The following is a 16,370-nucleotide window of genomic DNA, read 5'->3' on the forward strand; positions in this document are numbered from 1 at the left end:
GCTGCCTTGGGTCCCTTCCTGGGAAAAAGGTGGCATAGAAATGAAATAAAATAAATATTATTTTGGCCTTCACCTTATGAATGTTTCCTTGGTTCCTATTCTGCTTCCTTCCCTTGCTTTCTGTGCTTTCTGTTCAAAGATACCCTTAAAAAGAAATAAGCATTTATCAGTACAGAGAAGTTTTCACATTCATCAGACTATCTGTTGAACTAACAAGGTTAAAGGCAACCTTCTAAATAACTTAACTGGAATGGAGAGAGAATGACAGGAGACAGTATGCAAAAGAATGGAGGCAGGACTGGTTTGTCTAAAACACATGCTGTCAGAAAACTATTTCTCCTTATGTGGGGACTGATCCCACTGTAGTGAGGCTTACTTCTGAGGAGGTATGTACTGTATAGGTTTGCATTACTTGATATAGATCTATAGATGTTTAAAGAGTATCTGTGGCTAGCCGATATAATGAAGCTGGTATGGTAAGTCAGAAGAAATAGACATGTTGTAATACTCTGAATTGTGTGAGTCCTGCTGTTGTTTTATATTTCACCAATCTATTTTCTGCATGGCTCTAGGCCACTTGGGACATTTTGTTCTGCCCTACTGACAATTGCCCTCGGTGCTTCTGTGGGTGCTATCAAGGATGTCTATCATATTAAATCATAGTCTGAATGTTTACTTCCCATGAACAGCTCCATGATCCTGCTCTCTGGGCACTCAGAAACAGGATATTTTGAGATGCAGAAATGACTGGATTCATTTCTTTGAGCATAGCTGTATCTTTAAAACAAAGTGACAGTTTATTATTTACCCCATGCTAGACCCCAATGTCTTAGTTGCTGGTTTGACAGAAATATTCCAGTCATAAAACCTTTCCATGGAAGTAATTCCCACCGATTTGTGGAACTTTTTTCCAAGCAATTGACAGTTTTATGTAGAAATATATCTTGTTCCTAATTCAGAAAGGTTGTTCAGCAGCAATCCTAGGAAAATGGAAATTTATGGCTTTAGTCAAATAAAGAAACAAAATTACAAGCTGCCGTTTCAATAATTAATGCATCAGCTGTTTAAGTTAGCTTGCATTTCATCCAGAAGTACTAGCTAAGGAGATCACTGTGGCACTAATTTTGCAAATTAAAAGTCAAAGGCTTTCATGGCCGGCATCCATAGTTTTTTGTGGGTTTTTCGGGCCACATAGAACATGGCCACATAGCCCGAAAAACCCACAAAAAAAACTATGGCACATTATAAACGGGCCTTTAATACGCCCCCGTCACGTGCTAGGGGTTGGCCGAGGACCTAGCGTCCATACCAGCCTCACCCCAGCACATGATGGGGGCATAAAGATAGCGGCACCCTATACACACCAGCACCGCCATCTTTACGTGCTGGATGCGTTGCGTCCGCACGTGTTACCCCAGAAATGATGCCGCAAATGCACCCCTTGCACTTTGCGGTGCCTCTTCTGGGGCCTGAGAAGGAGTGCGATTTCCGCCCTCCTTCCCGGCAGCGTCCGGGAGCCGCGCCGTTTAAAGGCTGCGGCTCCCGGATGGTGCAAGCGGCGGCGGCAGCAGACCGCCGCAATCCGGCAGTCTGTAACGCGCCAATCTAAACCTAATGCATCAAAATGCCAAATGCAAAACAGACAAAGGTTTAAATTTTTCTTGAATCACTTGTTGCATTAACTTTCATTGCACCCATCACTTTTAAATGATCCTCCCCACTCCCAAAAGAATTTTGTGGAAACACCAGGATGAAAAGATTGTAGCATTTGCCTTCTAATTTTGTTTTGCCTTTTTTGCATGCTTTCAAGTTGCTTCCGACTTGTGGCAACCCTATCACAGGGCTTTCTCAGCAAGATTTGTTAAGAGGGGGGTGGCCCTTGCTGTCTTCTGAGGCTGAGAGGGTGTGACTTGCCCTAGGTCCCCCAGTGGGTTTCCATGACCAAGCAGGGAGTGAAACTGTGGTCTTCAGAATCATAGTCCAAAGTTCAAACCACTACATCACATTGGCTCTCTTTTCTAATTTTGTGTGAAAGGCTATTTCCTCCTGTCACAGTTGATAGAATATTTCTTGGTATTGCTGGTGGCTTAATCCTAAGATTTTTTTCAGGTACCTGTTTCACTGTTAAAAAAAACAAAGTAGGAAGCTCGGTAGTCTGTCCAAATGGAACCAAATCAGCTGATATGTGTATGAAATAAAATAGTGTGATTAGACATCCCCAGTGTTACACTTTGTTTTCCTTTCCACTCTAGACTAAAATCACCCAGTTGAACAGGTGTCAGAAATGGGACTCTAGGATTTTCTCAAAAAACGCTGTAAAGTGGAATTTTCAACAGCTGGATTCAGAAGGATTGTTAATAGCCTCGACTCTTTCTTTTAGAAGGCAAAGCAAGTTAACAGAGCCCTTGGGATATGTTATGAAAGTGTAAAAATACAAAATCGTCTTCAGGCTGAAGGCATCATTTGCTTAAGCAGTTCTGTTATGGAGAATTTCATCCTGGGAAAGGACACTGTCTCAAATAAGTTTGTGTGCTGCTGTTCCTCCCCCTCCTCCTTTGCTGCATTCTTGGATGACTTCATGGAAGTCCAGAGAATAGGAATTCTTTCCAAAACAGTAGAATAATCAATGACACGATCCTGCAAGCAGTGGTTTTCATGGCAATTGATAGCATAACCTTTGCTATGTTTTTGCAGGAAAATATGTTGACACAACTTCCCTTCTTCACTTTCAATAACTCAGAAGGGAGGTGAAATACCCTGATTGTTAATATTTTACTCACTGTTACCAAGTTTATCTGTTCTACAGGACTTTTTAGGATATTTCTTGAACAGGAGTAGAACTTGCACAGCCCTCCAGATGTTTCTGGACTGCAACTCCCAGTAGCTCTAGCCAGCACAGCCAATGGTGATGAAACATGTAAGTTGCATTCCCACATCTGGAGAGCTGAGCAATTCCCACCTGTGTTTTTTAGAGGAATTGTATCTGTGAGAGTCAGGTGTGCTGAGCATTGCTAGATGCTGGCCAGCCAAAAGCAAGAGTAGAGGATGTGTTGCCCACCAAACATGCTGGACTGAAACCTCTGCTAATCCTAGGAGACTATCAGGAGATTAAAATCAAGAGATTAAAAAGGCATTTTCTTGAGAAAGTTGCATGATCGTGATGAAGACTTTCAGACGACGTAGCAATCTAAGAGGAGTTATCCCAGGAAGAACCAGGAATGCTCCAGCAACAAACCATTCATGGCATATCCCCATGAATGGTTTGTTGCTGGAGCATTCCTGGTTCTTCCCAGGATAAATCTTCTCAGATCGCAATTTGTGTGAAAATCTTCACTGCAATCATGTGACTTTTCTGGGAAAATGCCTTTTTAATCCTCTGTTTTCCTCTGTATGATAGTCTCCCTAACAATCACATCTAGTGATGAGGTATGATGGGAATTGCAGTTGAACATCTAGAGGACCATGTGCTCCCCATTCTTGCTATACAGACACTCAATTTTCTGTCTGCCCCTATGTCTGATCACTGTTTGTCTAAATGAGAGAACAGGACCAGCAGGGGTGACACAGACCAAAAACATGGGCAAACTTCATTTGCTTATTTCCAGCCTTTTTTATGCTTCTATCTCCATTCCTTTTCTCCCCATTCCAAGTCTGAGGGAATATTTATGTGTGGCATGGGAGGTTTGTGATCAGGATCTGTTACAGGTATTGGGAACTTTAGGGAAAATGTTTTGAACTACAACACACATAACCAGAGTTGAAATTTCCAGCATTGTGGTGAATTAAAACATTAATCAAGTATTTAGAAAAACAGTTTAAACATCCATAGAAAATAGGCAGGCAAAATTACAAATGAAGTATAAACATAGGAAGGAAAATAGGTGTGAAAGATTTTCAGTTTCTCACTCTGTAGTGGTAGAATTCAAATATATAGCTGTGTTAGTCTATAGAATAGTAGAGAGATCCTGAAGCCGTTTGAGAAATTTGTAGGAAAATTTCATGGGGGGGGGGGGTTGAATTCGTATTTGGTAGCAATGCCCCCCTCCCCCCCCCCCCCCGGTATCTACAACCCTGGGGATCAATCATGTGCAATCTTGATCAATGCAGTTTGTTCTATTGCCCCTGGGCTTTGTTTATTTCAGTATTTTATAACTGAAAGATTTCTACCAAATGATTCCAAATTATTTTCAAAGCAGTTTATCAATCTGTCACCTCAGTCTCCTGCCTCTGCAGTCCAGCTTCAGCAGTGACTAGTTCCTTAAATACCTGCCAGTTATCCAGATTTGGCAGGGACAGTCCCAATTAATCCACTGTTGTCCCACTTTTTCAGCTGCTTTTAAAATAGCTCCTCCTTCCACTTTCCCCATTGTCCTCAGCTTACTTCAGTTGCTGCAAACTGAATTTAAAGTGCAAAAAGTAGTTTGCACTCCTTTAGCTCAGCAGAGGGGACAGGAGAGATGAGGGCAGAATCTTGCCCTTCCCAGTAGATTCAGTCAAAAGCAAACTGCTGCAACATCTCAAAGCATGTGTCTTCTTCCTCATTATTAATTTTTGCCATCTTGACCACACTCTGATATTGCATGGCCATACGTGTCCTAGTTTTCAATGATGAAATCTTGGAGGTATGGCCTTATATCCCTAATTCATTCATGGCTTGGTATTCAATGTTACCACAAGTGAATCAAAGGAATCTAGTCATGACATGATGAGATCAAAAGGGAAGTGTTAAAAAGAAAAAGGAAGAGGGGGAAAAAAACAACAATGGGATGGCTGCACCTTTGGCTTCTGGCATCCTTAGCTGCTGCCACACTGCAGAATTAATACAGTTTGACACCACTTTTAACTCTCATGGCTCCATTCTACTAGGATTTGTAGTTTGTTGTGGCACTATTTTTCTCTGACAGAGAAGGCTAAATATTCCACAGGATGACAATTCCCAGGCTTTCATAGTGTTGAGCCAGGGCAGTTAAAGTATTATTATTATTATTAACCTTTATTTATGAAGCGCTGTAAATTTACACAGCGCTGTACATGCAATCTTTTTAGTTAGACGGTTCCCTGCCCTCAGGCTTACAATCTAAAAGAGACATGATACAGAAGGAGAAGGGAGTGGTGACGAGAAAGGGTAAGAGGTCCAGCAGTTCCTCTCAACCTCCGAGGCCTGGACCAAGGCAGATGGACTGGAGGGAGGGCAAGGCTTCATAATGGATGGTTAATCATTATCCAGAGAAAATACATAATCACAAGTAGGATAATACATATACAGTACATAGGAATACAGGAAATGGATTGATAAACAGCCAACAACAGAACATCAGATAGTAAGCGACAATTATGCGATGCCTGGGAAAGTAGTGTCAAGCTGCATTAATTCTGCAGTGTAGATGCAGCCCTCATCACCCTTACTGTATTGTATCAGGGAGGCTGTTAACCCAGATATTATTATTATTATTATTATTATTATTATTATTATTATTATTAACCTTTATTTATAAAGCGCTGTAAATTTACACAGTGCTGTACATAAAATCTTTTAGTTAGACAGTTCCCTGCCCGCAGGCTTACAATCTAAAAAACTTAGATATCACTAAGTTGTCTGTATAGCATCCTGGCTTTATGAAGACACATATTGCAGAAGCCCAGAGAAGAATGTGTATGCTTTCTTCCTGGCTGCCCAACAACTATTTGCACCTGCTTACAAATGCCTGCCTCACCATTCTGGGCACTAGAATGCATGGCATTGGGAAGGCAATGCTGCCAATCGTCTGGTAACTAAGGGACATATTTCCTTTGAAGCTGCTGCTTAAACACTTGAGGAACACCTAAGCCCCCTCCCCCTTATCAAAGAATAAAAATAGTGACATTTGTCATCATAGTAATTCCTACTATAGTGCACCTGTGTCATATGCAGCTTCCAGCATATGCTGGAAGCTGCGCCAGGAAAAAGCCTTGCGTGCCCTGGAAGAAGTAATGGGGCGTGCGCTCATGGTGCACACCCCACCATAATGTACTGCAGGCACGAGCCCCATTACTTCTAATGAGGCTCAAGCTTACGTGTTTTTTCTTTTATGCTGGGGGGGGGGGGGCAGAATGGATCCCCTGTGTAAGAGAAGGGTCCACCATACTTGGTACTTTTTATGTTCAGTCTTCAGGTTCTCTGCTTCCTGCAGCCTTCACCTTTAGGTGCCCATGTTTCTCTTTCAGAGCTTCCCATGATTTTGTCTGGCATCTCAGGGCATTTTTCTCCTTTCATGAAAATAAATTTCTTCACTGTTTGAAACCCTGACACTCAGATTTGTTGTATGATTGTACAATTCTATGATGCTATGACTCTACAGCTCCCTTCGGGCATGGCTGTGCTAGCTGGGGGTAGTGGGAATTACAGTCAGAAAGCTCTGGAGGGCACAGGGTTGAAAAGCCTGACCTGAACCTATTGAATCTTTTCCTGAAACAGAGCATTTTCTTCTTCTAACATAAAATAGCTCTAGTTTCAACTAAACTGTGATTTGATATTTTAACAATCCTAGTAAAATTAAATAATCTGAGCTAGTTCAGATTTTCTGTAACTTTGGTGTTTAAATGTTTTCATGTACTGGAGGGTAATTCAAATCCAGGGGAATTAGCTGCACTCTCAAACTCTAGTCTACATGATATTAAGTGGAAATTAATTGAGTCATAATTAATTTGTTGCACTGATTTTTACTGGATTTACCAGTAAGTGCAACTATGTTTCCAACTCCATTCCCACTTACCGTAGCTAAGCACTGAACACAATCAGACCTCTGATAAGAAAGAAGCTACAAAGAAAGAACCACAAACCCTAAGATTCCATAGGACGCAGCCATGGCAGTTAAAGTGGAATCAAAGCAATGTACATTAATTATGCAGTGTGGAAAGGCCTAAAGTCTCCCCAGTGTTTGCCATGTGTTGGGATTGGGTATGAATTATATGAAGAGAGATGTGGAAGAAGTACAGAAAGAAGTGCAAATTGTTTGTGAAATAGATAGGCAAAATTACATTGCAACATTTGGGATATTTATAGGTGTGACTCAGAAGGTGTTATACATTATAGTTTTAGAGTTTTTTTATTATTCTTGTGGTGGTGGTGTTCTAAAAATACAATAAACTTTCCAGAAGTACTTTAGAATCCAGATAAAGCAACAGATAAATAGGGGGTGACAGTGAGCGGAAAAACAACACAGTGTTTGCAAAAGGGTAGAGAATTATTTCATTTATAAGACCTCTGGGATCTAATCTGCGTTGCAAAAACAATGCAATTTGACACTACTTCGTGTTATGGCTTAATGCTGTGGAATTCTGGGATTTGTAGTTTATTGTGGCACCAGAACTCTTTGACAGAAAAGGTTATATAGCCTAGGGGAGGCCTTGCCTTTCTGGCGGCAGCATAGGTTTTGTATCTGATGGGCGTGGTTTCCTGTGCTGCGGAGCACTGGATCGGGAATCCCATGGGACCCGGGGGTGCTGAGGGTATACCAATGTCGCCAATGCAGGGGTGACATCGAGTCAGTGTTCCCCGGTGACAACAGGCGAAGATGCGTATATGCGCATAACCTGCTTCCAAGGTAGCGGAGCACCTTAAGCCGGTTCCCCTTCTGTCATCTCGAAGCTTGGCCGTGAACAGGCAATTCAGTTCATCGACCAACACGGGCCAATATGCTTTCGGGCCAATTCTCCATACCTGTTTGCTGTATTCAATAAAGTTGTGGCCTTTTTCTGCCAACTGGTTGTCCGTTGTGTTTTTCCCCCCCTTCCCCTTCCCTCCACTGATCTGCGCTGCAAAAACAATGCAATTTGACACCATGTGGTGTTATGGCTCAATGCTATGGAATTCTGGGATTTGTAGTTTGTTGTGGCACCAGAGCTGTTTGACAGAAAAATATTATTATTATTATTATTATTATTATTATTATTATTATTAACCTTTATTTATAAAGTGCAGTAAATTTACACAGCGCTGTACATACAATCTTTTTAATTGGACAGTTCCCTGCCCTCAGGCTTACAATCTGAAAAGGTTAAATAACTCACAAAACTACAAATCCCAGAGCCAGAGCCATTAAAGTAATGGGTAGATCTGCGAGATTTTACCTATCACACCTACTTGATTATTCAGATACACAAATTACAGAGAGGGTTGCTAGGCTCTGTGCCCCTGCAACCCATAGACAAATATTATGATATAAAATTTAGGATTTTTAGACTTGGAATCCTTAAAATATTGATTTAAATCATTTTAATTATACTTAATGTAAACTTTGGAAATTAATCTTAAACTTACCAATCATAAATTTGATATATTGCATATATATGTATGTTTTATTAATTTTATATTTTATGAATTTTTAGCAGTAACTGTATATGTGTGTGAGTGTGTACCCACTGGGTGACCTTGGGCAAGTCACACTCACCTTAAGAGGAAGGCAATGGCAAACCTCCTTTAAACAATTTGATCCAAGAAAACCCCATGACAGGGTTACCGTGAATCAGAAATTCCTTGAAGGCACACAATAACTACAACAACAACAATAACAATATAATTTGGTTATGGTTTATGACCATAAATAAATGATGAATTAAAGTAGTGTCAAACTGCATTATTTCTGCAGTGCATATTAGAGCTATGAAATAAATGGAAACCCTTCCAATGAGTTTCACCAACAAAGATGAGGAGCAGAAACCAGCCACTGACCAGAGGACTAAAAACTACCTTGTGGCTCTTCTCCGGTATCCTAGTGAAAATTCTCACACAATTGGCCATTCATACTGGATGAGGGATTCTGGGAGCGGTAGATGTTTTAGCTCTTACTATAGATATGAAAGGAGAACTCTCATGGTTTCAGGTTTGAGTGGTTTGTGTGTTGGACTACTGTACAACATGGGAGGCCAACATTCAATTCCCATCTTGACCATGAAACACACTGGGTGAACCTTAAGGTCACCATAAGTCAGAAACAACTTGAAGGCACACAACAACAACAACAACAACAACAACAACAACAACAACAGATATGAAAGACATGAGCCCTAACAAGAACTGCCTGGCCTCCTGGACCTCACTTCTTACAAGGACAGTCAGGGAATAATTGCTAGCAGCAATTTGACCCAGCACCTTATTTGGAGGCATCCATAGAATGCTGAAAGGAATTGTATTTCTTCTCTATGGTTATGCAGAGAAGTAGTTACCTGGAGAATCTAAATAAGTTAAAGAATCATGTAGCTGGAAGGAAAATTTGGAAGCATATTGTTGCCATAAGACTCTGTCCCTGTGGTTATGGACATATTGAAAGACTGGTGCTTATGTTGTTTTACATTAGATTTCATGAACAAACTAGACAGAGGTTGATCCATCCAATATTGGTGAATCTTCCAGGCTGTTCCAATGAGCTGTTTCTCTCAATGTGTTTGGGAGGAAAAAAATATTACAATCACCCAGAAGGTAATACAGTTTTTCTAAATAGGGTTTTGCAAACTGAACCAAAATTATCATTGGATCATTCATATCCTGCCTTTTCCTCAAAACTGAAACTCACAGAAATTATAGAAATTAAAACAAACACAGATAAGTTGTTTCTTCTGTTAATTTTATACATCTGATCTACTGTTGTTATGACTGGTATTATTATGTTATGAACAGATATTATGCATGTTCGTTGTTCCTTATATATATGGCATGTGGTCAATGGACTAGTAAACCTACTGGTATATTTCTTCTCTCTGCTTGACTCCATCTCTTGCTCTCACCCTTAGTCTCTGTTCAGACAGCTGTCATAGCCAGAGTCCTATCTAAACATCTTTAGAAGAGCACTTTGTAAAAGTCCCTGGATAACATTTCCTCCATGTACCTTGTTTCTCTTTCAGACAAGGGGAAGGGGGTTGTTTCCTTTGTTTACATTTTTGAGACGCTTCAGAACATGCTTCTGGACATAAAACTGGCAGGGAAAAGTACACAGAGCAATGCTCTGCACTTTATTTGGAATCCATAGCATTGCACTAATACAGAAGGGCCATCATGAACTCCAGCAAAACCTGAACTATGCAAAGGGAGAAAAGCAGAGCTAGAAGGTGTCTACAAGATGTTTTCTTTACTTCATAACATGGCACATCAGAGACAAGGTGGACATTAGGTGACAACTTTTATGAAAAAGTAGAACCACTTTGATTTAGGGACTCTAGCTGCTGATGGTGATGGTGGGCTAACCTCTATTCTACAGGCCTAATTTATTGTATGGAGACTGGGAATATGATCTGCTGTAGGCTCATGAAACCCTCTCTCACCAAGCTGCACTCAAAATCGCTGAGATAGTGACACCTTTGCTTTTGGATGGTTAAATGTATGCAAACTTTGTCTGTTGTACAAAGTCATGAAATATTGTGTATAAAATTACCTTCAGGGTATATGTTTAAGGTGTATGTGAAACATAAATGAATTTGGAGAAGGGTCTCATCTCCAAGATATCTCATTACATATATGCAAATATTCCAAAATTCAAAAAACTCTGAAAGACAAAACACTTCTGGTCCCAAGAATTTCAGATAAGGCAGACTTAACCTGTAAGGATGGAGAGTAGCATATAAAAGACTGGATCCTATTGGTTAGTTCTAGCAATCATTTAATCAATGAGATTTACCTAATTGTGTTGACTCAATACTTAACAACTGATTCAATTAATCTAGTTTGGAATAATTAATAGGATTTCACTGAAAGGAGATAGCTCTAGTTGATGTTTGTGTGCATCAGCTGAGTCTTCATCAGGGGTTGATTCCTCCTGGATATTTTCTCACTTTATTTATTTATTTATTTATTTCTACTACTATTATTATCCCACTTTCCTCATGATACAGGGACATGCGGCCTGGCGGAGGCACAAAAAGGAGCTCTGAAACGGAGCTCCTTTTGGGCCCCCACATTGTTGGCATGACAACCAAAAAGCCGTGCCAACGATGCAGAGGAGAAAGGGGTCGCGGCACCTGTTCCTTTCTTCTCTTTAGTGCCGGGGTGCCATTGGCACCTAAGGTGCAAGGGCACCCCTTTTCCAGGGTAATGAGAAGTGGCATTTTGCCGCTTCTCTTTGGCCTGGAAAATCACGGGATTGGGGCTGCAGGGCTGCCGGTGAGGTTGCCCTGCCCTGAATCCAACGAGAAAAGGGATGGCTACAGGCCGCCCCTTTGGGGTGGTCTGTACCATGCCTTAGAAACACTATGACCTTTTGGGTGACTGTAATATTTCTTCCTTCCAAACATATTGAGGGAAACGACTCATTGGACAGCCTAGAAGGTTTACCAGTATTGAATGGATCAACCTCTGCCTCGCCTCTTCATGAAATCCACTGTAAAACAACATTATTTAGGGTGCAAGTATACGTTGCTGTGGCATTTTTATCATCCCAAAATCAAACCTAATGGTTCCTCCAGTTGGTATGACAGCATATGCATAGTGAATTTTAACATTTTCCTTGTGTCAGGGCTGAGCAGGAGCCACGGGTCTGAGAGGCAAGGATGTCTGTGTTACTATCCAAGTCCTTGTTCCTTAATGACCACTGTTATGGTAAGGATCATTATCTGTACTTTTTACATTTCACATCTATCTGACCTCACCGATGACTATCCCTTGCCCAGATAAGCCTTCGTATAATAATCTTCTTGCTGAGGCAATATGCTGTGCATCTGATGAAGTAAGCTGCCTGTAGTTCATAAAAGCAGATGCCAGATAACTTTTTCTTAGTTTTTACCTTGCCACAAGACATTTTGCTCTTTTTGAAGTACTGTACAGTATTAACATACTTAGTGAAATGCAACATGAAATGAATAATTCAGAAGATAAAAACGTAACTTTGTCATAATTAGAGGAAACATCCCAGGCCACAAGTGAAGGAGGAAGTCCAAAACCAACATGTTGGTGAGCACAGGTTTCCAAGAAGTAAAACTGTCAGATTGTGCCCCAGATTGAAAGAGAGGCAAAAATCACCCTATAGAGGAAATAAATCTGTACAGAACTTGCATATGTAGAAACAGGCTTACCTTTCTTTTAATGCTCTTTAGCATTAAAAGACCTAAAAACTATAAATTCCAATAATAATATGCAAGGCAATCACAAACTACAGTTCCCAGAATTCCATAGCATTGAACCATGGCAGTTAAAGTGGTGTCAAACTGGATTATTTCTGCATTATAGATGCATATAATCTCCTGTATAGGTTTGTAGTTGTGCTCTTTCAGTGCAGGCCAATCTGAAATCCCATCAATGTACTATTTTCATGTTTAATTTTTTAATTTTGTTCTTTGTTTAAATCTTTTAAACATGATACTTCTAATTGTTTTATGTTTTTTTAAAAAAAAATTAAAAATGTATTGTATTAAATTTGCTGTTAGCTGCCTTGACTCCCCATATCAAGAAAAAGGCAGGAAATAAAGAAATAGTACACTCTGAAGTTGCTTGAAGTTGGAAGGTATGGAAGTAGAATCATAATGCAGTAACTGTGTAGTGTCAAAGGTCCCAAGATTTGTTCCATTTATATAGTGATTTCATCATTTAATTCCACTGTACCTTGAATTTTCTGAATTTTACTGTTTGATATCTCTCTTTTAGAATGGTGATTTTTAAGGAGAGGCCTTTCAAATTCTCCACTAGAGAGCTCTAGATCCCACCACTACCAAACTATATATCCCAGGATTCCAAAGGATGCAGCCATGACATTTAAAGTGGAATCATAGTGATATACCTGCATACATTGTGAAAGGGCCCTTGGAAGCAATTATTGCAGCTTGGCTTTAGCATAATTTAGCATTTTCCTTTATACTAAGTGTCAAGAGTTCCCTCTCCAAAAGAGAACATAATTTCTCAGTGCCAGAGCAGTAGCCATCTCAGTCCAGCTAGAGGGAAACCAAGAAAAAGTCTTGGGTCACATGAAAAGACGAATAAATTGTATTATGGCAAAAAAATGGGGAGGGGGGTCTATAGTCCGCTTCATAGTATGTACTGAGTTAACCTGGCCCATTGCCACCAGGCACTCATTTTTCAAACTAACATGAAATCATAGCACAATATTTATAAATGATATAGATCACACTCTGTTTATATGGTTTTGCAAGTTGTCAGGAAATAGCTATCTGCAACATATCAAATCAGCTGGAGGGGAGGGATAGCAAAGTTGTCCCAAGGGAAATTACTTTTATTTGCAGATATATGACTGATAGCTAAACTTTTACTCTCTGTGTGTATTCAAAAGAGAAAAACAAACTTTCTGGCATGAAAGTACACAGTGCTGAGAGAGTGGGGGGTAGGGTGAACAGACTACGTAAAGTGAAATAATCTAGACCGTGAAAGTTTTCCCTTAAATGGTCAGCCTCACAGTGAGGTTGACATAAATGAGAGAGTGTGAGTGTCAAGGATTTTGGTATGTAGGAATTGTATGTGTTTCCTTTGTACATTTATAGATTTGTTAACTGGGCCGGTGTCATCCAGGAGTCAGCAATGGGCATGAAGCTCTGTGGTGATTTTATTTTTAAAATGTTTCGTATGAAGATAAAAAAACTGAGTCAGCAAAACAGAAAACAAGGAAAACAAATAACTATTTCCTTCATTGTTATCCATTGAAATTCTGGAATCTATTTCAAATACACTTTTGACAAAGGTATGGGTGCAGGGCACCAGTCTGTCAAACCATGACAGATTACATGGTTTTACATTTTTTACAGTCTTTGACTTTACACCCTATTGTGAACCCAGAGCTTGTAAAGTTACCTTAGTAATGCATTTCTGCCTGTTGTTATATCGTTTAAAAGTAATTTGTTGTCATTAGTCATTTGTGTAATTGAAAAGTAATTTGTTGCATTGCTCAAAAGTTTTCATTACTTTTTAGTGGGCAGGGAATGTCCGAATAAGTATAAAAGCTGTATAAAACTGGAAAGGTTCCTGACAAAGCTCCCTTTGTTATTGTCATTGTGTGCCTTCAAAATCGTTTCTGAGTTATGATGACCCTAAACTAATCTATCACGGGTTATTCTGGGACTGAGTGTGTGACTCACCAAGGTCACCCAGTGCGTTTCCCTAGCTGAGCTGTGAATCAAACCCTGATATCCAGTGTCATAGTCCAAGACCCAAACCATTACACCACTCTGGCTCTAAGGCAGTGGTTTCCAAGCTTTGACCCTCCAGGTGTTTTGAACTTCAACTCTGGACTTTTTCAAGCAGGCAAAAGAGACAGGAACATAGTTGGATGCTCCTGTCAGTGTCGCGTGACTGGGCGAAGATGTTCAGACGACATCGTGTGATGTCACAATAATCCCGTCATTATCCTGTGAATAAAAAGGAGTTTTCCAGCTGCTTTTCATTCACAGGAAAGTTCCGTGAATGAAAAGTGACAGGAAAACTCCTCTTTGTTTACAGGATAATGACAAGATTATGCTGACATCATGTGATGTAATCTGAAAATCTTTGCCCAATTATGTGACACTGACGGGCGCATCTCACTATGCTCCTCTTTTGCCTACCTGAAAAAGTCCTCCCAGAAGTCCCAATGGAGAGGATTTCCTTACCTTAGAGCAGTAATTCCCAAACTTTGGTCCTCCAGATGTTTTGGACTTCAGCTCCCAGAATTCCTGACTGTTGGCCAAGGTGGATCAAAGTTTGGGAATAACTGCCTAAAATAATAATCCTCTCCAGTTTCCACTCTGAAAATCTTGGAAATCTGTCAATCAGTTCCTCTAACATTTGGATTGTTCAAGGGGCCCTTGTCCCTGACACAGGTACTGTTGACATTCCAAAAAAGAACATCTCCTAATGCTGGTATTCCCAGCTGGTATTGAGTAGGTCTCAAATGCTTTGTCCCAGGAAAGCCATAGCTGTCCTATGATTGTGCAACTGTGTTCTGTGCTTTCTCAATTCCTCCATTTATGTTGTGCTACAAAACAGTCATTGTGAAACTAAGGGGACCTGGATCCCTACCTATGCCTGGGGACTTGTAGTAGTGGGGTCAATTTTGGCCACATCACTGTGGCATAATTTTGAGTGCTGTGTGTGTGTTGTAAGGGTCAGATGGCTGTATCCCCCTCCTCCTCTCGGCAAAGAGAGGCTCCTTCCACACTGCAGAAATACTCCAGTTTGACACCACTTTAACTGCCATGGCTGCATGCTATGGAATTCTGGGAACTGTAGTTTTGTGAGACATTTTAGTCTTCTTTATCAGATATATCTGGTGCCAACACAAGCCCTGGTTGTGCAGTGGTTAAATGCCTGTACTGCAGCCATTCACTCAAAACCACAAGGTTGCGAGTTCAAGACCAGCAAAAGGACCCAAACTCGACTCAGGCTTGCATCCTTCCGAGGTCACTAAAATGAGTACCCAGGCTGTTGGGGCAAATTAGCTTACTTGCTAATTAGCTTACTTGCTGTTCACCGCTATGATCTTTGGAATAGCGGTATATAAATAAAACAAATTATTATTATTATTACAGTTCCCAGAATTCCACAGCATTGAAGCATGGCAGTTAAAGTGATGTCAAACTGGATTATTTCTGCAGTGCAGATGCAGCCAGAGCAATGCTTAATGCACTCTTCCTGTGTGGACTTAACATAACTTATCATTGCCACCTGTCTCTAACTGGATTGGAGGTGCTCTTTCAAGGGACAGTGAGTATGTGTTTGCCCCTTTAATGCCATTGTAATGTTTTCTAGCTGTATGTTTTCTCTCTTCATGTTAAACAGGATATGTTGCTGTTCAGCCACAATGGCAGTAGGGTATCTCTCCCCACCAGCAGGAATATAGGCCTGCTCTCTGTCCATTGTTTCTCATAAGAACTCATTGTGTAGCTATGGGCAAATCAGATTTCACAATCTGTAAAATGGGAGTATGAATTAGAATAGGAATCTTAAATGCTTTGGGGAAAAGATGTGTATAAACTCATGTTAATCATTCTAAATTACTGCAGAAATATTTCTTCATAGTTTTTTGTGGGTTTTTCGGACTATTAGGCTGTGTTCTGAAAGAGTTTATTCCTAAAGTTTTGTCAGCAGTTGTGGCTGGCATCTTCAGAGAGTGCTGGCATGGAAGAGAGTGAGAGGAGGTGACTGTGGCTGCTTTCACACGGAGGCACTTAGCACGTTTAAATCATTACTCCAGAAGCACGGAGGCGGGATAGCCTGTTGAGCTTCTGAAGCGTCATTGAGGCATCCTGCTCTTCTCCCGCCGACATAGTGTTTGAGGAGCAGCCATTTCTTGAATAATGGGAACTTCTGTTATTGAAGAAATGGCTCATCCACAAATGCTTTGTCGGCAAGAGAGGAGCGGGATGACTCAATGATGTTTCAGAAGTGCGACTGGCTATCCCACCTCTGTGCTTCTGGAGCATTT

General features: G+C 40.6%; 1 protein-coding gene across 5 annotated transcripts in view; it reads left to right on the forward strand.

Annotated features, from left to right (window-relative positions):
- FILIP1 (filamin A interacting protein 1) overlaps nt 1-16,370 on the forward strand; it is a 131,737-nt gene that overhangs the window by 546 nt on the left and 114,821 nt on the right. For 3 of the 5 annotated variants that reach the window (XR_006102479.1, XM_042454727.1, XM_042454758.1), the window contains exon 2: nt 15,475-15,649. The exons of 1 other annotated variant lie outside the window; for it this stretch is intronic. Coding sequence is in view for 2 of the 4 variants with exons in the window: in XM_042454727.1 (XP_042310661.1) it covers nt 15,560-15,649 (90 nt within the window). In the remaining 2 variants the exon portion in view is untranslated. Of the gene's footprint in view, nt 1-15,474; nt 15,654-16,370 lie in introns of those variants that run through there. One more of the 5 variants, XM_042454747.1, reaches the window with a different exon arrangement.

The sequence above is a fragment of the Sceloporus undulatus genome, chromosome 1 (genome assembly GCF_019175285.1).
Source record: "Sceloporus undulatus isolate JIND9_A2432 ecotype Alabama chromosome 1, SceUnd_v1.1, whole genome shotgun sequence".
NCBI lineage: Eukaryota > Metazoa > Chordata > Lepidosauria > Squamata > Phrynosomatidae > Sceloporus > Sceloporus undulatus.